Here is a 27,162-nt window from a genome sequence, read left to right as displayed (position 1 = left end):
CTGACTAGTCTCCAAGTCCCTGCCACTGAAAAACATCCCCATAGCATGATGCTGCCACCACCATGCTTCACTGTAGGGATGGGTTCAGGTTTCCTCCAGACGTGACACTTGGCATTCAGGCCAAAGTGTTTCATCTTGGTTTCATCAGAACAGAGAATCTTGTTTCTCATGGTTTGAGAGTCTTTATTGGCCTTTTGGCAAACTCCAAGCAGGCTGTCATGTGCCTTTTACTGAGGAATGGCTTCCATCTGGCCACTACCATAAAGGCCTGAGATGGGAGAACCTTCCAGAAGGACACAGAGGAACTCTACAGAGGAACTCTAGAGCTCAGTCAGAATGACCATCGGGTTCTTGGTCACCTCCCTGACTAAGACCCTTTTCCCCCAATTGCTCAGATTGTCTGGGCGGCCAGCTCTAGGAAGACTCTTGGTGGTTCCAAACTTCTTCCATTTAAGAATGATGGAAGCCACTGTGTTCTTGGGGACCTTCAATGCTGCAAACATGTTCTGGTTCCCTTCCCCCGATCTGTGCCTCGACATAATCCTGTCTCGGAGCTCTACGGAAAATTCATTTGACCTCATGGCTTGGTTTTTGCTCTGACAAGCACTGTCAACTGTGGGATCTTATGTAGAAAGGTGTGGGGGGTGGGGGGGGGGGGGTGCTGAGGAGTATTTCCATCTGTATGTGTGGAAAAACTCATTCTGCCTGGCTGGGTCTGCTTCCCCAGTGGGTGGACCTGGCTCCCAAGTGGCTGCGCCCCTGCCCAGTCATGTGAAATCCATAGATTAAGACCTAATTAATTTTTTATAAATTGACTGATTTCCTTCTACGAACTGTAAATCAGTAAAATATTTGAAATTAATGCATGTAGCGTTTATATTTTTGTTCATTTTTGTTCAATACTCCAATGAAATAAATACAAAAAGATGCAGGCATATAACCAGTTCCGTTGTATTGCACGCGACCACATGTAGGTCTCAGTCGTTTTGACGAGGGACAGGCGGATCACTACGAGCATGGTGTTATAATGACTCGTAACATCAATGCAACATCCGTCTGCTCTTTCGCGCGGGTAGAGCCAAAACGAGTGCGTCCATTTATTCACTAGATGTTTCTGAGATTATCGGCTACAATGTTCAATTGGCCTAGCTACAGGATTAAATTAATGAATTAATTTCAACATAATTATCTAACAAAGAGCTGGGGATTATAATTGAAAGGTGGATAATTGTAGGCTTTGCGCACATAGCTGGCTTGATTGTCTTTCTCTTTTATAAACTCTGCAGTTGCGCATGTTTCTTCAATATTCATTCAACAAACTAACATGGTTTATTGTACTTTCCATGGGAGAGTAAAAATAAAAGGATAATTGACACCTGATAATATCATGTTACCCACATTGATAAAACATGCTTTTCAATTCATATATCAATTGCTACGTTAAAAGGGCAAAAGTAAAAAAAAGTTTTAAAAAATAAAAAGGGAGCGAGAGCAACGGAATTAAAGTACTGTGTTTACAGTTTCAGCGCTCTAGGATGTGTCTTTTTTCCCACATATTGGCCATTTCAATTCTTCCCACCCACTCAGGGCTTTGAAGCCGATTGGCTGGACGGCATTCAAAAAGATTTGTCCAGATCATAGAAATCATCATGTTATTCACTTGTCAGATCGTTACTTAAACAAATAGATCATGGCTATTTATGCTGCATGGCCAATAGTCATTAAAGTGTTGTTCATTTTTTTGACAGATGCTTGAGTGGTGCTGTGATTGTCTTGCCAATAGGCGTGTGAGTGAAGGCATTGACATCATTGTTTTCTAATCCACAATACCTTTCTCTTTTGTATCTTTGTGGTGGTGGTGTTGTGCAGTCCGTCAGTCGCATCATTTCAATAGACTAAACAGTTCAATGGCCCAGTGCCGCATCTGTCGTACATCGTCTGTTGAGAGGCTGTCCTATAGTCTATACAGTTCATTCATTGCCATTTCCACCGTTCTCCTTGTTCTGGTTATCCAGGAATCGGGTAGCTTGTTTTGCTGATTTCCTTCCATTTGACCCATCGTTGTGTGGGGTACACCAGAGAGAACGGGATTCGTTTTTCCCCCCATAACCTTTTCTTTATGGGGTCGAATTATCTGCGTTAATGTAACGGTCTCTGCTCATGTCGGCGTTGATGTAGATCCGATGACATCAAAGGTCCAACTGCTGACTTTTTGGCTAGGATGGCCAGTTGTAAAATGTTATATTTGTCCATATAGGGAAGAACCAGGAAGTAATTAATGCTTTCGTTTTTTTTTCTCCAAATTACTCACAGACAGATAGAGATACAATTTTTTATTACTAAGTACATACGTCCTTTACCATTAGCAACTCTCATTTAATTTCTAGGGTCAATGAGTTGAAATTAAATAGACCAAGAACAGAACTACCCCAACGTTACTTTTGTACCCGTTGGCAGGGCGGCAGTAACACCGCCTTGGGAAGGAATTGACAGCTGGCGAGAAGTGCACAAAATCTGTTTTATCTCCATGTTTTTTATTAAATGTTTAATAAATGTTTTTACTTACTTCACAGACATCATCAGGTTTATCACATTTTCATGGCTTTACACAAGGTAATTAACTCCCAGAAATACATTTTTTTAACCACTAAGATGTCGACAAAGGTTTGTGAGAAGCTGATCCATCAAGTCAATTGATTAAGGCATAATTCTAATGATGTCATAACATTTTTACACATTCAGTCACTTGTATAATATAAAAGCAATATGAGCTAGAGGAGACAATGCTGTGCTCAAACATGTATTTGTATTTTATTCCAGGTCATCAGTTTACATTGTGTTACTTTCCTCCCACCCATCTCTCCCGTATCCTCTCCCAGGCTAACAACAAGACTAGCTAGCATGACACTTGAAACCTATGCTGTTATTTCGTCACTAGATGGGTGAATAAAATAACATTGTTTGGAACTAACAACTCTACACCCGAAAAACACTTCCGGGTCAGTTTTTTTAACTTACATTTAACTCAGACCCACTTTTTGTTGACGACTCAGCGAAAAACATGGTCGGACTGGGCTGGGTTTTTTTTGTTGCAGGAAGGTCATCCTCCACAGTAAGGACATGCTGACTCCACTACGTCATTCCAGTTTCTGTCCTGTCTGAGGAAATGAGTGTGTTACTTTCGCCCCGGCTCTCCCCTAGTTAACCCTTCTGTTGTGTTCGTTTCATGTCAATTCATTCTGTGTTCCCGGGCCAAAATTACCTCCCCATTATAGCTGATTATAAATCCATAATAATTAATATATTATCACCTAATGTTGTGTTAGATCTTTTTATCAACTTAAGTTCTTGTAAACATTACAACTTTTGAATTTCTATTTGCTGTTTATGACCTGTAGGCCTCATTGACCTGAGCTCATACAACTAGGTTTTGAGTTTACAAAATGCATAATATATGGATTATTTTGACTATAAAAAATACTCGGATGAAACATATTGTTCTATTTATTACATCAACTGGTGGTAGATTAGTTTCTGGATCTGGACACACCAGCCAAAATCAAGAGAGACACGTCTGCTTGGACGTCTGTCCGGTCTACCTCCTTCCAGTTGTCTTCGTAAACGCGTCTCCCCTCCAAGTTGGTCACGTTTAATACTATAGTTTTAATTGACTCTGTCAGGAACAGTTCGAAGCAGGATGTTATGTCATCAACCCGGGATATGGCGTATCTCATTGGCCCTCGGGTCATCCTAATAACATTTTCAGCCGACAGCCGACCTCCTCTCAGGTGGCGATGAAGACAGGACAAATTCCCATTCTTTGACCGGAATGTAGCAACAACCTCAGCAGGGCCCTCTTCCTCATCACTGGATGGTTCCACATCGGTTGTCTCTTGGTCTGTGTTGTCTTCAACTTCTGACACTTCCTCCTCTAATGCATCCTCACTGTTAGTTTCCTGGCCTCTGTCCTCCTCACCAGTGTCATGATCAAAGATATGATCAAGAGCCTCACGTACAGTATATTGTTTGGTCATTTTACTGCCACAGAATGAACTGTGAGCAAGGTCTTAAAAAAGCTTTATATACCAGAGCTGTGAGAAAAAGTCTATATATATTATTGAAACAATGTTGTGATTGTTTGTGAGAATGCCAACAGGTGTGGTTCCCGTGGGGGACCGATTCTATTGGGGAAAGGTCCCCATGGGGGTTGCCATGGAAGCCAAGAAGGGGAGTGAGGTGTGTGTGTGTGCTCAAACACACACACATGTGAGAGTCTGGGAGAGGAAGTGTGTCCATATGATGAATGGGCATGTGCCTGAACTCAGTTGTATACACTAATTGTAGTCTCACCCATTCATTTCTAATGACCAGTCATTTTGGACCGGGAACACCACATGTATACAAAAGTTACATAAAACACCAAAATTGTAATGAATTTTTTTATCAAAATGTATTATGTGTGTTCAGATGCCCTGTGTGGACAAAGTCATGGAACCTTATGACAATCAGATTAAATTAACTACATTTTCCAGAGAAAACTTGTAAATCAGTTGAATTCGACCGGAACAAAACAGGAGGGTTAAGGAACTTCGCAGAGACGCCCTTTGGTTTGCTGCTCTTGGCCCCAAATTTGATTCTGGGAACCCGTGTGAAGTTCTCCTGGCCCAGTAGTTGTGGTATTACCTTTTCCAGGAATTTTTCCATTCCGGATGTTCTACAGTGTTCTGGGAAATGTATGAAACAAAGATTTGAACGGTGACTGAAGTTTTTCATCCCATGCACTCTTTCATTAAGCTCCTTAGTGATGTCTTTTTGTACATCCACAGTTTTCTGGAGTTTTTCTCGTGTGATTTTCTCCAGGGTTAATCTGGTTTCGGCCTCCTCCACTCATTCGCCCAGGTCAGTCATATCAGTTTTGATATTTTTTACATCATCAGATATTTTTTACATCATCAGATATTTTTTTCTTCAACCGCTTGGACAGTTTCTCATTGCCAGTGGAAATTTCTGTTCGTAGTGTTTCTAAACTAATTTTAGTCGTGTCGACAGGTTCTTGGTTGCGTTGTTTTGCTGGTCTCTATTTGTCAATCTACTATTTTCCATAACATGCAGTTTCCAGCATTTCAGTTATTTCTTAACTTTAGAGTCAAATTCTTTCCTGTTTAAGAGGCATATTGTCAAACTGAATGTCAAACTGGAAATGTCAAACTGCTTACCTCACGGACTCCATACCGGAAATATGTCTTTGTTAAAACACATATTCTAAGCATATAGCTAGATTCTAACTCAAGTTTGTGGAAAAGAGAGCAAAAATTGACATTTAAAAATAGCACCTCAGGTGATTTTGAGTTCGACATCAACACCACTAGTCTGTAATTATAAATTGTTTCATGGCAAACCGAATCCGCAATTTGTCAAATGCTCGTTTCTCATCACAGTATTTTAACATTTAATTTGACTTCACAGTCTGTCTCGTTTGACCTCTTAAAGGTGATAATATCATACAATTATATATTTAAACCACAATCACATGACTTAATCGTCAGAAGTAATTCATATTCAGCCACTGTCGGGTCCTTGATGACTTCACGTCTGATAGCAGCTGCTCCACTCATTTGTTTAAACAGTATTAGTCTATAATATAATATAGACTCTATAGCCATGAAGAGACGCAGAGAGATTAGCCATGTCACTGTGAACACCATATTCTATATACAAAGGAAAAATGTGACTTATTTGAAATCATTTAAAAGCAATTTTTTATGCGTTTAATGTAGATGTGGCCACTAAGTGCTGTCCTGGTGAGCGTGGCAACGTGAACCTGCCTGAGCACTGACAGAACATATTACTACTTCCCAGCAAAAGTACACTCCGAACTCTACAGTCCCACTGGGTCTGTCATAATGTGTGACATTAAAAAACACGAGCTGGCGCACACCCAGAGAAAATGATTTTATGTAGAGGTGCTGACTAACGTCAAATAAACTTTAGACGATAAAAATAAAGACTCCCAGTAATTTATAGGGTAAATCACCAAGGTTTCGGCATCACTGTGCATTCTTGCCCTGCAGAACTCTCTTTATTTGTATAGTTTATAATGTGTGACATTAAAATGGAAAACCCCCCTATAGAGGAACTGACAGTCAGGCCTTGTGCGGCTCTATTATAGCATATTACGTAAACGGAACAGGGTGTTCACACTAAGATACATTATACCAGCAGGTACAGTAGTAGGTTAGCATTGTGAACAGCTCCTGGAGACGGGAAAGGAGAGAATCATTATTTACAGAAAGAGTCACGGAACACTGTCGAGAGTGAAAGGGGGGGGGGGCTGAGACTGAGAGACGGAAACAGAGAGTAGGAGAGAGACAGCAAGGGGGGAGAGACCGAGTGAGGGAGAGAGAGAAAGATAGGAAGAGAAATAGAGAGAGAGAGACAGACAGACAGACAGACAGACAGACAGACAGACAGACAGAATGGGAGTAGGGTGTTCCAGTATAATGATATAATATCAGACTGTATAATTGGTTGCCTGACAGTCAGAACACACAGCTGGTCTCCTCAATGTTCACAAGAAGAAAATGTGTTGTGTGTGTGTGTTGGGGTGGGGGGGGCCTCCCTGCACACAGCCAGGTGTGTCCTCTTTCTGAAAGAGTCACCATGCTGATAGCCATGTGTTTAGCATGTAGGATGGCCACAGAGGTACTGCTAGGTTATCAGCACATTACCAGCACAGAGCTGACGGAACACACACATTTACACATTGTTATTGTACAACATTGCCAATAATATAGCATTTTAAATGTCTATATTGTTTAAAAACTTTCTTGAGTGTAATGTTTACTGTTCATTTTTTGATTGTTTATTTTCTTTTTGTTTCTTGTATATTCCACTTTTTTTGGCAACGTAAACATACAGTATATTTCACATGCCAATAAAGCCCTTTGAATTGAATTGAGGGAGCGAGAGAATGAGAGAGAGAATGAGAGAGAGAGAAAGAAAGGAGAGAGAGGGCTCTGTTCACAAACACAAACAGACCCCACAGAGCCCCAGGACAGAAACACCTTTAGACCCAAACAAATTACGAGAAAGCAAAAAAATGACTACTTGACACACTGGAAAGAATCAACCATAAAATGGAGAAAACTGGAATGCTATCTGGCCCGAAACAGAGAGTACACAGTGGCAGAATACCTGACCCCTGTGACTGACTCAATATTAAGAAAATCCTTGACTATGTACAGACTCAGTGAGCATAGCCTTGCTATTGGAAAAGGCCGCTGTAAGCAGAGAGAGAAGACAGGCTATGTGCACACTTATGATCTATTCCACTTGTTTTGGCAATGTAAACTTAAGTTTTCCATGCCGATAAAGATAATTCAAATCAAATGAAGCAGGGCAGTCAAGAAAGTAAAATATTATAAAAAGTAACACAATAAAATAACAATAACGAGGCTATATACATGGGGTACCGGTACCGAGTCAGTGGCCGGGGATACAGGTTAGTCGAGGTCGTTTGTACATGTAGGTAGGTGACTATGCATAGAGGTGACTATGCATAGATGATATATAGCGAGGAGCAGCAGTTTACAAACCAAATGGGGGGGGGGGGGGGTCAATGTAAATAGTCCGGTGGCCATTTGATTAATTGTTCAGCAGTCTTATGGTTTGGGGGTAGAAGCTGTTAAGGAGCCTTTTGGTCCGAGACTTGGCACTCTGGTTCCGCTTGCCGTGCGGTAGCAGAGAAAACAGTCTTTGACTTGGGTGACTGTAGTCTCTGACAATTCTTTGGGCTTTTCTCTGACACCGCCAAGCATATAGGTCCTGGATCTGAATTGAATTGAAATGAAAGAGAGGGAGGCAGGTGCAGAGTTTATTATCTTTCACTTGCTTTGGCAAATGTAAACATATATTTCCCATGCCAATATAAAGCCTTTGAATAGGAGAGGGAGAGAGAGAGAGAGAGAGAGAGAGAGAGAGAGAGAGAGAGAGAGAGAGAGAGAAAAGGGCAGTCTGTGTTTAATCTCTCCATACACACACTCACTTTCTCTCTCCCCTCCCTCTCTCCCCCTCTCTACAGATGTAGGATCTTAAATAGATCAACCTGTTGCAGGATAACTTTTTAGTGTATTTGAGGTTTAAAAAGGCTTCTAAAGTTTGTAATTTCCAATTGTCTGACTTTATTTTCCCTTGACCATTAATTATAATCAACACAATAATTCACATTTCCTGCTGCTGCATGATTATTGTCTCGGTGTAGTATACTGGCCACACACAGATACACATCACAATACATGAGGGAAAACTGAAAGATCAGGCAGGCATTTAGATTCCATATTCAGAGTGTGAGCATGCTTGTGTGTGTGTGTGTGTGTGTGTGTGTGTGTGTGTGTGTGTGTGTGTGTGTGTGTGTGTGTGTGTGTGTGTGTGTGTGTGTGTGTGTGTGTGTGTGTGTGTGTGTGTGTGTGTGTGTGTGTGTCGACCAAAAGTCGTCTCTTCTTTAGTCCAATCAAGATTTTTAAACATGTATTTTTCCATATATAGACATGCCCAATGTGTTTTAATAAAATCAACGATATGCATGAACTGAACTTGTCTGATGCTTAAACCTTACGATTTGATGAAATAAGACAAATGCCTCAAGAGGGCGCCAGAGATCTAGATAAACAGAAGAAAAAGACAACCTTACCCAACTATTTTCCTCCCGCTCCTGTTGGCATTCGCAGATTCTGCCATTACTCTCCTGACAGCAACCTTTCTGTGCAAATGCTTGTGAAATAGTTTAATTTATAACAACTTCTTCATATCTCAATCTTGTCATTTGGTTAATCAAAATTATATCCAAATCCAAATGAAAATTATACTAACCTAAAAAGTAACTTCTATTGCCAACTTTTTTTAAATAACCTAGATAAAGGCAACAAATAAAAATATTGCAGCCTGAAGGTAGAAGATAACCTGATAACAATAAATATCCTATAAATCATGGCTACACATGGCCTGTCTGCAATAAACTTGAAACGTATCAACTATAACTTGGGACCACTCAGAAGCTTGCACTAGCAAACTTGCAACATTGTATAAAATAATCTGGGCCCTCAGAGTTTCCTGTGCCAGTGATCTCGGGACAGACACACAGTTGTAGGCTATTTGCATAAGGGATAAGATGCAGTGCTTGACTTGGACAGCAGCTCACCGGAGCTGAGTACCGGCATCTCAAATGTTCTACTGCTTCAGCTCCTGTTCCTCTTATAGAATATTAATTCAAAAGTATTGTGGAGCTCCTGCACCTGAATATAAACAGTACCAGCACCCAAAATGAGTACCGGAACCTATTCCAGTCCAGGTCAAGCACTGATAAGAAGTAATCAAGTAGGTCTATTTTATGATGTTTCCATTGGATCAGAGCATGACATTTCTCTTTCACGCTGAGCGGTTGTCGAAAGGGAGAGAGCGAGAAAGATTTTTCAAATACATTGAGGAACGACTGTAATTCTCAATGGACGTAAAACCAGACGTTGTTTGCTTTGTTTGAGGTGAATATTACTTTGTGAAGCTCCACAGGTCATTAGTGGTGGTGCGTTAAGCCAATCAGAAATACTATCAGATCCCCAAAAGGGCACATTTATATGCCTACATTTTCTTGCAGGACAGGCAGGCCTACTTCTATGCGTGCGGGTCTTAACTCAACATTAACAGGAGTGCTCCAAACAAAAGACAATGACTAAATTGACAAAACTCGTAAATGGAAATGAAATAAACCAAAACGTTTGCACTCTGCAAACAATGTGTCCACTCCGACAATGATAATGGGAAGACTGGAATAATAATATTGAAGGCATTAAAATAAATTACCGTAACCAAAGTAACAAACATTGTAGATTAGAAATGATAGAAATGAATGGTAAATGAATGGTAAATGAATGGTAAATGTACTACTGGTGATGTATGTAATGGGGAAGTGATAGACACTAACAATCAAACGCAAACAATTCAAACAATGAAGTTATAAAATAATGAATGTGCACACATTGGCGGGACAGAGCACATTCTGGAGAAAGAAGTGCATCTGGGCGCATGGTAAATCCGACGCCTGCATCGGCCGTGCAGCATTTATGGTGATACGACTTCAGCAGCAGTCAGGCCATTCATACCTCTTCCTTCTGCGAAGCAGTGCAGAGCTGTTGTCAAGGAAGTGAGACTATGTTTATACGGGGTGTACCGCCCCTCGCAACCAATCATGTCAATGCGGAGCCCCTGCATTGTCACAACATTTGGTAGGCTCATGGCGATGCGGTACGGAGCGCGATTTGGCCTCTGGATGCTTATGGAAGCTCCACAATAGCATTACACCCTCCATATGGAGCCTCCATCACAGTCTAGGCCTCCGCAATGGATTAGTTTACTGAGATGGGCGCAAATATACACTGCTCAAAAAAATAAAGGGAACACTAAAATAACACATCCTAGATCTGAATGAATGAAATATTTTTATTAAATACTTTTTTCTTGACATAGATTAATGTGCTGACAACAAAATCACACAAGAATTATCAATGGAAATCAAATTTATCAAACCATGGAGGTCAGGATTTGGAGTCACACTAAAATTAAAGTGGAAAACCACACTACTGGCTGATCCAACTTTGATGTAATGTCCTTAAAACAAGTCAGAATGAGGCTCAGTAGTGTGTGGGGCCTCCACGTGTCTGTATGACCTCCCTACAACGCCTGGGCATGCTCCTGATGAGGTGGCGGATGGTCTCCTGAGGTCTGAGGAACGGGCGGGCCAGTCCATAGCATCAATGCCTTCCTCCTGCAGGAACTGCTGACACACTTCAGCCACATGGGGTCTAGCATTGTCTTGCATTAGGAGGAACCCAGGGCCAACCGCACCAGCATATGGTCTCACAAGGGGTCTGAGGATCTCATCTCGGTACCTAATGGCAGTCAGGCTACCTCTGGCGAGCACATTGAGGGCTGTGCGGCACCCCAAAGAAATGCCACCCCACACCATGACTGACCCACCGCCAAACCGGTCATGCTGGAGGATGTTGCAGGCAGCAGAACGTTCTCCACAGCGTCTCCAGACTCTGTCACGTCTGTCACATGTGCTCAGTGTGAACCTGCTTTCATCTGTGAAGAGCACAGGGCGCCAGTGGCGAACTTGCCAATCTTGGTGTTCTCTGGCAAATGCCAAACGTCCTGCACGGTGTTGGGCTGTAAGCACAACCCCACCTGTGGACATCGGGCCCTCATACCACCCTCATGGAGTCAGTTTCTGACTGTTTGAGCAGACACATGCACATGTGTGTCCTGCTGGAGGTCATTTTGCAGGGCTCTGGCAGTGCTCCTCCTGCTCCTCCTTGCACACAGGCGGAGGTAGCTGTCCTGCTGCTGGGTTGTTGCCCTCCTACGGCTCCTCCACGTCTCCTGATGTACTGGCCTGTCTCCTGGTAGCGCCTCCATGCTCTGGACACTACGCTGACAGACACAGCAAACCTTCTTGCCACAGCTCGCATTGATGTGCCATCCTGGATGAGCTGCACTACCTGAGCCACTTGTGTGGGTTGTAGACTCCGTCTCATGCTACCACTAGAGTGAACGCACCGCCAGCATTCAAAAGTGACCAAAACATCAGCCAGGAAGCATAGGAACTGAGAAGTGGTCTGTGGTCACCACCTGCAGAATCACTCCTTTATTGGGGGTCTTGCTAATTGCCTATAATTTCCACCTGTTGTCTATTCCATTTGCACAACAGCATGTGAAATTTATTGTCAACCAGTGTTGCTTCCTAAGTGGAGAGTTTGATTTCACAGAAGTGTGATTGACTTGGAGTTACATTGTGTTTGAGCAGTGTATATAAATTACCGTTCAAAGGTTTGGGGTCACATAGAAATGTCATTGTTTTTGAAAGAAAATCACTTTTTTTATCCATTGAAATAACATCAAATTGATCCGACATAAAGTGTAGACATTGTTCATGTTGTAAATGACTATTGTAGCTGGAAATGGAAGATTTTTTATGGAATATCTACATAGGCGTACAGAGGCCCATTATAGGTGTCACGGTCGTCCTCCCCTTCATCTGAAGAGGAGAGGCGAGAAGGATCGGAGGACCAAAATGCGGTATGTGGTATGTGTTCATCATTCATTTTAATAAAGAAAACACTGAACACTGAAACACTATACAAAAACATTAACCGACATAACAACCGTGACGCTAATGAGAACTGTACTGAAACAAGCAATCAACATAGACAATCACCCACAAACAAACAGTGCAACCCAGGCTACCTAAGTATGATTCTCAATCAGAGACAACTAATGACACCTGCCTCTAATTGAGAACCATACTAGGCCGAAACATAGAAATCCCCAAATCATAGAAAATAAAACATAGACTGCCCACTCCAACTCACGCCCTGACCATACTAAACAATGAATACAAAACAATGGAAATAAAGGTCAGAACGTGACAATAGGACTAGTTGAGTATCTGGACCATCTGCATTTGTGGGTTCGATTACAGGCTCAAAATGGCCAGAAACAAAAAACGTTCTTCTGAAACTCGTCAGTCTATTCTTGTTCTGAGAAATAAAGGATATTCCATGCGAGAAATTGCCAAGAAACTGAAGATCTCGTACAACGCTGTGTACTACTCCCTTCACAGAACAGCGAACTGTCTCTTACCAGAATAGAAAGAGGAGTGGAGGCCCCGGTGCACAACTGATCAAGAGGACAAGTACATTAGAGTGTCTCGTTTGAGATGCCTCACAAGTCCTCAACTAGTAGCTTCATTAAATAGTACCCGCAAAACACCTGCCAGTCTCAACGTAAACAGTGAAGAGTCGACTCCGGAATGCAGGCCTTCTAGGCAGAGTTCCTCTGTCCAGTGTATGTGTACTTTGGCCCATCTTAATCTCTTCTTTTTATTGGCCAGTCTGAGATATGGCTATTTCTTTGCAACTCTGCCTCAAAACAAGTGACCACAACCTTTTGAACGGTAGTGTATATATATTTGTTACTGCTGAACTAAAACAATCTTGGTCGACCAACAGCCATACACCACACCACACCACACACACACACACAACACCTACACACAGTACACACTCACTACACCTACACACACACTACACACTCACTACACACCACACACTCACTCCACACTCCACACTCCACACTCCACACTACACAAACACGACTGTAGTGCATAAAACCACTGAACCACTCAGGAGCCCCAAATGTTTTACTTAATAAGTGTTAAGTAAAAAATACATAAGTACAAATAAAAATAATTAATAATTAAAGAGCAGCAGTGAAATAACAGTAACGAGGCTATATACAGGGAGTATCGGTACAGAGTCAATATACAGGGGGTACCAGTACAGAGTCAATGTGGAGACTATATACAGGGTGTACCGGTACAGAGTCAATATACAGGGGGTACCAGTACAGAGTCATTGTGGAGGCTATATACAGGGGGTACCGGTACAGTGTCATTGTGGAGGCTATATACAGGGGGTACCGGTACAGAGTCAATGTGGAGGCTATATACAGGGGGTACCGGTACAGAGTCAATGTGGAGGCTATATACAGGGGGTACCGGTACAGTGTCATTGTGGAGGCTATATACAGGATGTACCGGTACAGTGTCAATGTGGAGGCTATATACAGGGGGTACCGGTACAGAGTCAATGTGGAGGCTATATACAGGGGGTACCGGTACAGAGTCAATATGGAGGCTATATACAGGGGGTACCGGTACAGTGTCAATGTGGAGGCTATATACAGGGGGTACCGGTACAGAGTCAATGTGGAGGCTTTATACAGGGAGTACCGGTACAGAGTCAATGTGGAGGCTATATACAGGGGGTACCGGTACAGAGTCAATATGGAGGCTATATACAGGGGGTACCGGTACAGTGTCAATGTGGAGGCTATATACAGGGGGTACCGGTACAGAGTCAATGTGGAGGCTTTATACAGGGAGTACCGGTACAGAGTCAATGTGGAGGCTATATACAGGGGGTACCGGTACAGAGTCAATATGGAGGCTATATACAGGGGGTACCGGTACAGAGTCATTGTGGAGGCTATATACAGGGGGTACCGGTACAGAGTCAATATGGAGGCTATATACAGGGGGCACTGGTACAGAGTCAATATGGAGGCTATATACAGGGTGTTACGGTACAGAGTCAATGTATGGGGGCACCGGTTAGTCGAGGTAATTGAGGTAATATGTATATGTAGGGAGAGTTATGAGAGTTAAGTGACTATGCATAGATAATAACCAGAGAGAAGCAGCAGTGTAAGGGGGGGGGTGTTCATGCTAATAGTCTCGGAAGCCATTTGATTAGCTGTTCAAGAGTCTTGTGGCTTGGGGGTAGAAGCTGTTAAGAAGCCTTTTTGTCCGATACTTGGCGCTCCGGTACCGCTTTAAGGGCCTTCCTCTGACATTGCCTGGTATAGAGGTCCTGGATGGCAGGAAGTTTGGCCCCCAGTGGTATACTGGGCCCTACGCACTACCCTCTGTAGCGCCTTCCGGTCAAATGCCGAGCATTTTCCATACCAGGCAGTGATGCAACCAGTCAGGATGCTCTAGATGGTGCAGCTGTAGAACTTTTTGAGGATCTGGGGACCCACACACACACACTACACACTCACTACACAAACACCAACACACAATACACACTCACTAAACAGACACACACACACTACACACTCACTACACAGACACACACACTACACACTCACTACACACTACACATGACACAGACACACACACTACACACCACACACTACACACAAATCTGCTGACAGCATGTACATCATATGTACGCGATTCAGCTCATATCTCCATGATGTTAATATCTATTGTCCATCTATATGTGTAGCTGTGTGGGAGAACAGATGGAGAGAGGTTTATACATGCTGAGTTACTAAGTCAGGTTGTCAGACAGTTATGATGTGGACATGGAATGACTTTGCATTTATTTTACAATGTAACCCCCCCTCCTCCTCCAATCTCATTACTTTCTGAATACAAATTTAGCAATACGAAAGGCTTTTCAAAATGTCCAACTTAGTTTGCCCTTGACCTGTAGGTAACATAGGACAAAATACAAATCTCAGACGTATAAAATGTTTTACAAATGTACAATGATTTGGCAAAGTCTTTGTGACAACCCGTGGTGAATCAACATTCTATCAGTCAAAGCATTGTTCAAGAGGGCCCAGAAATATCTCCCTATTCAATCTCCCTATTCAATCTCCCTATTCAATGATTCTCAAAGGAATGTGTTCCATGAAAGAATACCGTTTTATCCTGGAGGCAAGGGAACTTTTTACTTTTAATTGAATGTGAGGGGAGAGAACTCAGAGCTATATTGACACAAACACATACAGAGACTTCCATTTCCCAGGACATTGATTTATTTATTTTTGTATTTTAACCCTTTTTTCTCACCCATTTCCATCTTGTCTCATCGCTGCAACTCTCGTGAGGCAAAGGTCTAGTCATGCGTCCTCCGAAACATGGCCCACCAAACCACGCTTCTTAAAACCTCTTAAGGCTAGGGGGCAGTATTTTGATGTCCGGATGAAAAGCCCAAAGTAAACTGCCTGTTACTCAGGCCCAGAAGCTAGGATATGCATATAATTGGTAGATTTGGATATAAAACACTCTATAACACTCTATAAAATAACGTCTGTGAGTATAATAGAACTGATTTGGCAGGTGAAACCTCGAGGACAAACCATCCAGGGAAAAAATTAATTGAGGTCATAGGATTTCCTAATGGTTTTCTATTGAAAGCCCTATTCATGAGGAACCTGCTTGCAGTTCCTATGGCTTCCACTAGATGTCAACAGTCTTTAGAAATTGGTCGATGTTTTTCTTTTGAGATATGAAAAAGTAGTGCTATTCATTCCATGTGTCACTCTGAAGGTCCCTACTATTTTGGTGTGCGTGAACAGGAACGCGCTCTGTATTTTCCTTCGGGAATTGGAAACAGATTATCCCGTCTTAAATTTTATAGATTATTTACATTTTAGGATACCTTGAGGTTGGATTAGGGACATTGTTTTAATTGTTTGGACCAAGTTTTTCAGGTAACTTACTTACTTACTTTGTAGTCATGTTGGGCGAGTTGGAACCGGTGCATTTCTGAATCAAACGCGACAAATAAATGGACATTCTGGGGATATAAAGAAGGAATTTATCGAACAAAACGATCATTCATTGTGTCACTGAGACATTTGAGATTGCAAAAAGAAGAAGATCTTCAAAGGTAAGGCATTTATTATATCATTATTTCTTACTTTTGTGGCGCACCTGCCTGGTTGAAAAAGGATTTTCATGCGTTTGTATGCGGGGCACTGTCCTTAGATAATCGCATGGTCTGCTTTCACTGCAAAGTATTTTTGAAATCTGACACAGCGGCTGGATTAACAAGAAGTTAAGGTTTATTTTGATGTATTACATATATTTTCGTGAATGTTGAATATTGATATTCCTGTCGTTTGAATTTTGCGCTCTGCAATTTCACTGGATGTTGTCAAATCTATCCAGCTAAAGGGATTGGCGCGTGAAGGGATCACTAATTAACACCCACGGAAGCCAGCTGCACCAATGTGTCTGAGGAAACACTGTTCACCTGACCAATAGGAGTCGCTAGAGCATGATGAGCCAAGTAAAGCCAATTGTGCGCCGCCTATGGAACTTTTGATCACGGCCGGTTGTGATCAAACCCGGGTCTGTAGTGACGCCTCTAGCACTGAGAAGTAGTGCCTTAGACCGCTGCGCCACTTGGGAGGCCTAGGGCATTGATTTCAAAGTGTGACTCCCCTCTCTCTCAAACACAAAGACAAACTGCACACAGACACCTAAAACTCTCACACACAATGATCTCTTTCCGGTGTCTCTTTGCAATAACGTATCTAGATGGAAGGTACCCTGTTTACGCTGTACATGTTAGTCATTTTGCAGATTCTCTTATCCAGAGTCACTTACAGTTAGTGCATTCATCCCCAGTTTCTTACATAGGTTAGCGATCTGCGTGATTCAGGAAGCCACCTCAAGCCTATAATCCTCGGCAAGCAAACAATTGCCGCATTAGAACTCTGAGGGATCCAAATTGTCCCGAAACAAAGCGTAGTAGATACAGCTCCTGTAGCGCTTTTTTTAATTTCATTTACTTCTCCAGACAAAGAGGGATCAATCGGAAAACACATCTGAGAGTAACTTTGTTAGCTTAATGGCAAACGTTAGCAGCTTAGCGGCTCTTTCAAGCAGATATTAACCTGTCAGTTAAGCTGTTAAAAGCTAACCGCGTCACGGAATCCATGCAAAAACTAATGGGGATCCATAATAAATACAAATACAGATAGCTAGGTGGGGGACAACCACATATCACAGTTATAGTAAGTACATTTTTTCTCAATAAAGTAGTTACCAGCGGCAGCTGGTGTTTTTTCATGTTATTTGCAACTTATTTTGTACATAATGTTTCTGCCACTGTTTGTTATGACCGAAAAAAGCTTCTAGATGTCAGGACAGCGATTACTCAGGCCGCACTGTAGGAATACTTTTTCTTCAACGAGTCAGATGGGAAGGATTTACTTCAGACGCCCGACAAGACCCTCATCCCCATCATTTGCATGAGAAAGAGACAGAGATATCGGGGACGAAGATCTGGGTGCCTTGTAAGGATCCAACGCCGAGCGGGTAATTTGTCTTTACCATCGGTCCTATTAGCCAACGTACAATCAATGGCAAATAAGACAAACTACGATCATGTAAATCCTACCAACGGGATATTAAAAACTGTAATATCTTATGTCTCACCAAGTCATGGCTGAACAATGACGTGATTAACCTACAGCTGGTGGGTGTTAATCTGTTTCATCAGGACAGAACAGCGGCCTCTGGTAAGACAAGGGGTGGCGGTCTATGTATGTTTGTAAACTACAGCTGGTGCACGAAATCTAAGGAAGTCTTGAGGTTTTGCTCGTCTGAGGAAGAGTATCGCATGAAAAGCTGTAGACCACACTATTTACAGAGAGAGTTATCATCTATATTCCTGGAGGCTGTCTATTTACCACCACAAGCCAATGCTGGCACTAAGACTGCACTCAATGAGATGTATATGGCTATAAGCAAACAGGAAAACACTCATCCAGAGGCAGCGCTCCTAGTGGCCGGGGACTTTAATGCATGGAAACTTAAATCTGTTTTACCTAATTTCTACCAGCATGTTAAATGTGCAACTAGAGGGAGAAAACTCTAGATGTATGGTATGGTAACTGCTTGGCTTCCAACCACAAGGCAATGTGACTAGGGTCCTTACCTCACTGGGGCCAAGCTTCCTGCCATCCAGGACCTCTATACCAGGTAGTGTCAGAGGAAAGCCCTAAAAATTGTCAAAGACTACCGCGACCCTAGTCATAGACTTTTTTGTCTCAACATTACTTCCTGATTCCTCCTCTACACATTCAATATTGACTTCTAACATGGACTATCCTGAACCAACAGCATAGGACTGGAATATTGATATCTGCTCCAGCAGCAAGTTCTACAGCAAATAATTCATAGTACACTGTGTACGTTTGTGTGTTCCAAGTACAGATCAGTGTGTTTAAGTCTCACTTGCTGATATGGACACACACACACAGTGAGAGACAGGCAGACAGGCCTACAGTACCTGTTCTTTGACAGAGGCCAGGATAGCGGAGGTGGTCTCTGTCCCGTCTGATCCATCTCCATTAGATGACGGTAGACCTGGACTCAGCAGACTGGCTCCCTGCTCTGATGGCTGGTCTGGCACCGGCATACCTTCTATAGACAACAACAATATCACGTTATATAATATACACACATCACATAGAATATCTCATATAGACAACAACAATGTCATGTTATATAATATACACACATCACATAGAATAACTCCTGTAGACAACATCAATATCACGTTACATAATATCTTCTTCGATATAGGGGGCGCTCTTTTAATTTCTGGATAAAAAATGTTCCCGTTTTAAACAAGATATTTTGTCACGAAAAGATGCTCGACTATGCATATAATTGACAGCTTTGGAAAGAAAACACTCTGACGTTTCCAAAACTGCAAAGATATTGTCTGTGAGTGCCCCAGAACTAATGCTACAGGCGAAACCAAGATGAAATTTCATACAGGAAATGCCCCAGATTTTGAATGCGCTGTGTTCCAATGTCTCCTTATATGGCTGTGAATGTGCAAGGAATGAGCCTACACTTTCTGTCGCATTGTGACGAATTTGTAGGCATATCATTGGAAGATTGACCATAAGAGACTACATTTACCAGGTGTCCGCCTGGTGTCCTCCGTCGAAATTATTGCGTAATCTCCAGCTGCATGCACGTTTCCATTTGGTTCAGAAGAGAAAGGCAACTGCCACGAATGATTTATCATCGAAAAGATATGTGAGAAACACCTTGAGGATTGATTCTAAACAACGTTTGCCATGTTTCTGTCGATATTATGGAGTTAATTTGGAAAAAAGTTCGGTGTTGTAATGACTGAATTTTCGGGGGTTTTTCTTAGCGAAACGTGATGAACAAAACAGAGCGATTTCTCCTACACAAATAATATTTTTGGAAAAACTGAACATTTGCTATCTAACTGAGAGTCTCCTCATTAAAAACATCAGAAGTTCTTCAAAGGTAAATTATTTTATTTGAATGCTTTTCTTGTTTTTGTGAAAATGTTGCCTGCTGAATGCTAGGCTTAATGCTATGCTAGCTATCAATACTCTTACACAAATGCTTGTGTAGCTATGGTTGAAAAGCATATTTTGAAAATCTGAGATGACAGTGTTGTTAACAAAAGGCTAAGCATGTGAGCCAATATATTTATTTCATTTCATTTGCGATTTTTAAAATAGTTAATGTTGCGTTATGCTAATGAGCTTGAGGCTATGATTACGCTACCTGATACGGGATTGCTCGACGCTAGAGGATATACACACGTCGCATAGAATACCTTCTATAGACAACAATAATATCACGTTATATAAAATACACACATCACATAGAATATTTCATATAGACAACAACAATATCACGTTATATAATATACACACATCACATAAAATACCTCCTACAGACAACATCAATATCACATAATATAATATACAATCATCATTACTCATGCTCATAGTATACCTCTTATAGACAACATCATCATCTTTACTAATACTCATAGTATACGTCCTATAGACAACAACATCATCATCATTACTAATACTCAGAGTATACCTCCTATAGACAACATCATCATCATCATTACTAATACTCATAGTATACATCCTATAAGCAACAACAACATCATCATCATTACTAATACTCATAGTATACCTCCTATAGACAACAACATCCTCATCATTACTAAAACTCATAGTATACCTCGTATAGACAACAACATCATCATCATTACTAATAGTCATAGTTTACCTCCTACAAACAACAACATCACCATCGTTACTAATACTAATAGTATACCTCGTATAGACAACAACATCATCAGCATTACTAATACTCATAGTATACCTCCTATAGACAACATCATCATCATTACAAATACTCATAGTATACCTCCTATAGACAACAACATCATCGTCATTACTAATACTCATAGTATACCTCCTATAAACAACATCATCATCATTAATAATACTCATAGTATACCTCCTATAAACAACAACATCCTCATCATTACTAATATTCATAGTATACCTCCTAAAAACAACAACAACAATATCATTACTAATACTCATAGTATACCTCCTATAAACAACATCATCATCATCATTGCTAATTGTTATGGGATTTTTTATGAATAATGACTAAATGATGTACACATTTAACGTAGAACTATAACTGACAGAATACTACCCTGTCACTGTATGATTGTATGAATCTTTTTAGAATCATAACACTAAATCTCATGGGTGTAGTTTTAGTCAAGAATTAGAACAAGGACTTTCTGTTCCTTGTTAGAAACTAATGGAGCTATCGTCAGACCGGCTGGAATACTGTGTTCCTTACAGGACATTCTGTCCCCACCAATGGAGGGGAGAGACCTTGGGCTTGTAGTAGATTGTATAACAGGTGACAGACTATTTATGAGTAGGAGAAGACTTGTGAACTATGTTGCCATTGTATCTGAGAGGAGGAGGGACATTTATGACGAAATGTGAGGTATATAGACCAATGTGCCGGAAATGATAGGCAGAGCTTTCTAAATAAACATTCCTGACAATTGTAGCTGGGCCTCCATCTGATTCATTCCAACCAGTTTCCTACAAATTATGGGTATCAGGCTGAGAAATCAATTCATTTGGGTTTATGAACACTGAGAACTTAATTCTCTTGACACGAATACTCATAGTATACCTCCTACAAACAACAACATCATCATCGTTACTAATACTCAGAGTATACCTCCTACAAACAACAACATCATCATCGTTAATAATACTCATAGTATACCTCGTATAGACAACAACATCATCATCATTACTAATACTCATAGTATACCTCCTAGAGACAACATCATCATCATTACAAATACTCATTGTATACCTCCTATAAAAACATCATCATCATTACTAATATTCATAGTATACATCCTATAGACAACAACAACATCATCATCATTACTAATACTCATAGTATACCTCCTGTAGACAACAACAACATTACTAATACTCATAGTATACCTCCTATAGTCAACAACAACATCATCATTACTAATACTCATAGTATACGTCCTATAAACAACAACATCATCATCATTACTAATACTCATAGTATACCTCCTATAAACAACACTGACATACTTACTTATACTCATAGTATACCTCCAAGAAAACAACATCAACATATTTACTAATACTCATAGTATACCTCCTATAAAACACATCATCATCATTACTAATACTCATAGTATACCTCCTATAGACAACAATATCATCATCATTACTAATACTCATAGTACACCTCCTATAAACAACAACGTCATCATTACTAATACTCATAGTATACCTCCTATAGACAACAACAACATCATCATTACAAATACTCATAGTATACCTCCTATACAACAACAATGTCATCATCATTACTAATACTCATAGTATACCTCCTATAAACAACAACAACATCATCATTACAAATACTCATAGTATACCTCCTATAGACAACAATGTCATCATCATTACTAATACTCATAGTGTACCTCCTATAAACAACAACGTCATCATTACTAATACTCATAGTATACCTCCTATAGACAACAACAACATCATCATTACTAATACTCATAGTATACCACCTATAGACAACAACATCATAATCATTACTAATACTCATAGTATACATCCTATAGTCAACAACAACATCATCATTACTAATACTCATAGTATACCTCCTATAAACAACACTGACATACTTACTTATACTCATAGTATACCTCCAAGACAACAACATCAACATATTTACTAATACTCATAGTATACCTCCTATAAAACACATCATCATCATTACTAATACTCATAGCATACCTCCTATAGACAACAACATCATCATCATTACTAATACTCATAGTATACCTCCTATAAACAACAACATCATCATTACTAATACTCATAGTATACCTCCTATAGACAACAACAACATCATCATTACAAATTCTCATAGTATACCTCCTATAGACAACAATGTCATCATCATTACTAATACTCATAGTATACCTCCTATAAACAACAACAACATCATCATTACAAATACTCATAGTATACCTCCTATAGACAACAATGTCATCATCATCATTACCAATACTCATAGTATACCTCCTATAGTCAACAACAACATCATCATTACTAATACTCATAGTATACCTCCTATAAACAACAACATCATCATCATTACTAATACTCATAGTATACCTCCTATAAACAACACTGACATACTTACTTACACTCATAGTATACCTCCAAGACAACAACATCAACATATTTACTAATACTCATAGTATACCTCCTATAAAACACATCATCATCATTACGAATACTCATAGTATACCTCCTATAGACAACAACATCATCATCATTACTAATACTCATAGTATACCTCCTATAGACAACAATGTCATCATCATCATTACTAATACTCATAGTATACCTCCTATAAACAACAACAACATCATCATTACAAATACTCATAGTATACCTCCTATAGACAACAATGTCATCATCATTACTAATACTCATAGTATACCTCCTATAAACAACAAGAACATCATCATTATTACTAATACTCATAGTATACCTCCTATAGACAACATCAACAACAATAGCATTACTAATACTCATAGTATAGCTTCTATAAACAACAACAACACCATCATCATTACTAATACTCATAGTATACCTCCTATAGACAACAACAACATCATCATTACAAATACTCATAGTATACCTCCTATAGACAGCATCATCATCGTTACAAATACTCATAGTATAACACCTATAAACAACAACAACAACATAATTACTAATACTCATAGTATACCTCCTATAAACAACATCATCATCATTACTAATACTCATAGTATACCTCCTATAGACAACATCAAGAACAATAGCATTACTAATACTCATAGTATAGCTTCTATAAACAACAACAACACCATCATCATTACTAATACTCATAGTCTACGTCCTATAGACAACAACGTCATCATTACTAATACTCATAGTATACCTCCTATAGACAACAACATCATCATCATTACTAATACTCATAGTATATGTCCTATAGACAACAACATCATCATCATTACTAATATGCATAGTATACATCCTATAGACAACAACAGCATCATCATTACTAATACTCATAGTATACCTCCTATAGACAACAACGTCATCATTACTAATACTCATAGTATACCTTCTATAGACAACAACGTCAGCATTACTAATACTCGTAGTATAGCTTCTATAAACAACAACAACACCATCATCATTACTAATACTCATAGTATACCTCCTATAGACAACAACAACATCATCATTACTAATACTCATAGTATACCTCCTATAGACAACAACAACATCATCATTACAAATACTCATAGTATACCTCCTATAGACAACAATGTCATCATCATTACTAATACTCATAGTATACCTCCTATAAACAACAACAACATCATCATTACTAATACTCATAGTATACCTCCTATAAACAGCAAGAACATCATCATTATTACTAATACTCATAGTATACCTCCTATAGACAACATCAACAACAATAGCATTACTAATACTCATAGTATAGCTTCTATAAACAACACCAACACCATCATCATTACTAACACCCATAGTATACCTCCTATAGACAACAACAACATCATCATTACTAATACTCATAGTATACCTCCTATAAACAACAACATCATCATCATTACTAATACTCATAGTATACCTCCTATAAACAACACTGACATACTTACTTATACTCATAGTATACCTCCTATAGACAACAATGTCATCATCATTACTAATACTCATAGTATACCTCCTATAAACAACAAGAACATCATCATTATTACTAATACTCATAGTATACCTCCTATAGACAACATCAACAACAATAGCATTACTAATAGTCATAGTATAGCTTCTATAAACAACAACAACACCATCATCATTACTAATACTCATAGTATACCTCCTATAGACAACAACAACAACATCATCATTACTAATACTCATAGTATACCTCCTATAGTCAACAACAACATCATCATTACTAATACTCATAGTATACCTCCTATAAACAACAACATCATCATCATTACTAATACTCATAGTATACCTCCTATAAACAACACTGACATATTTACTTATACTCATAGTATACCTACAAGACAACAACATCAACATATTTCCTAATACTCATAGTATACCTCCTATAAAACATGTCATCATCATTACTAATACTCATAGTATACCTCCTATAGACAACAACATCATCATCATTACTAATACTCATAGTATACCTCCTATAAACAACAACGTCATCATTACTAATACTCATAGTATACCTCCTATAGACAACAACAACATCATCATTACAAATACTCATAGTATACCTCCTATAGACAACAATGTCATCATCATTACTAATACTCATAGTATACCTCCTATAAACAACAAGAACATCATCATTATTACTAATACTCATAGTATACCTCCTATAGACAACATCAACAACAATAGCATTACTAATACTCATAGTATAGCTTCTATAAACAACAACAACACCATCATCATTACTAATACTCATAGTATACCTCCTATAGACAACAACATCATCATCATTACTAATACTCATAGTATACCTCCTATAAACAACAACGTCATCATTACTAATACTCATAGTATACCTCCTATAGACAACATCATCATCGTTACAAATACTCATAGTATACCTCCTATAAACAACAACAACAACATAATTACTAATACTCATAGTATACCTCCTATAAACAACATCATCATCATTACTAATACTCATAGTATACCTCCTATAGACAACATCAACAACCATAGCATTACTAATACTCATAGTATGGCTTCTATAAACAACAACAACACCATCATCATTACTAATACTCATAGTATATGTCCTATAGACAACAACGTCATCATTACTAATACTCATAGTATACCTCCTATAGACAACAACATCATCATCATTACTAATACTCAAAGTATACGTCCTATAGACAACAACATCATCATCATTACTAATATGCGTAGTATACATCCTATAGACAACAACATCATCATCATTACTAATACTCATAGTATACCTCCTATAGACAACAACGTCAGCATTACTAATACTCATAGTATAGCTTCTATAAACAACAACAACACCATCATCATTACTAATACTCATAGTATACCTCCTATAGACAACAACGTCACCATTACTAATACTCATAGTATACCTCATATAGACAACAACAACATTACTAATACTCATAGTATACCTCCTATAAACAACAACAACATCATCATTACTAATACTCATAGTATACCTCCTATAGACAACACTGCCATCATTACTAATACTCATTGTATACCTCCTATAGACAGCACTGTCATCATTACTAATACTCATAGTATACCTCCTATAGACAACAACATCATCGTCATTACTAATACTCATATTATACCTCCTATAGACAACAACAGCACCATCATCATTACTAAAATTTGATTTGATACTCATAGTATACCTCCTATAAACAACGTCATCATCATTATTAATACTCATAGTATACCTCCTATAAACAACAACATCCTCATCATTACTAATATTCATAGTATACCTCCTAAAAACAACAACAACAATATCATTACTAATACTCATAGTATACCTCCTATAAACAACAACATCATCATCATTGCTAATTGTTATGGGATTTTTTTATGAATAATGACTAAATGATGTAGACATTTAACGTAGAACTATAACTGACAGAATACTACCCTGTCACTGTATGATTGTATGAATCTTTTTAGAATCATAACACTAAATCTCATGTGTGTAGTTTTAGTCAAGAATTAGAACAAGGACTTTCTGTTCCCTGTTAGAAACTAATGGAGCTATCGTCAGACCGGCTGGAATACTGTGTTCCTTACAGGACATTCTGTCCCCACCAATGGAGGGGAGAGACCTTGGGCTTGTAGTAGATTGTTTAACAGGTGACAGACTATTTATGAGTAGGAGAAGACTTGTGAACTATGTTGCCATTGTATCTGAGAGGAGGAGGGACATTTATGACGAAATGTGAGGTATATAGACCAATGTGCCGGAAATGATAGGCAGAGCTCTCTAAATAAACATGCCTGACAATTGTAGCTGGGCCTCCGTCTGATTTATTCCAACCAGTTTCCTACAAATTCTGGGTATCAGGCTGAGTAATCAATTCAATTGGGTTTATGAACACTGAGAACTTAATTCTCTTGACTCTTGAATACTCAGAGTATACCTCCTATAAACAACACCACCATCATCATTACTAATACTCATAG

At 39.4% G+C, this 27,162-nt stretch overlaps 1 protein-coding gene across 1 annotated transcript in view; it reads right to left on the bottom strand.

Moving 5' to 3' along the window:
* Positions 1-27,162, bottom strand: part of LOC135517153 (catenin delta-2-like) — a 586,832-nt gene that overhangs the window by 464,536 nt on the left and 95,134 nt on the right. Inside the window, exon 2 of the mRNA XM_064941201.1 lies at positions 18,711-18,844. Within this exon, the coding sequence (XP_064797273.1) occupies positions 18,711-18,839 (129 nt within the window). The 5' untranslated portion in view covers positions 18,840-18,844. The remainder of the gene's footprint in view (positions 1-18,710; positions 18,845-27,162) is intronic.

Source organism: Oncorhynchus masou, chromosome 28 (assembly GCF_036934945.1).
Source record: "Oncorhynchus masou masou isolate Uvic2021 chromosome 28, UVic_Omas_1.1, whole genome shotgun sequence".
Classification (NCBI taxonomy): domain Eukaryota; kingdom Metazoa; phylum Chordata; class Actinopteri; order Salmoniformes; family Salmonidae; genus Oncorhynchus; species Oncorhynchus masou.
Note: the sequence above shows the minus strand (reverse complement) of the source record. Positions and strands in the feature narration are given on the sequence as shown.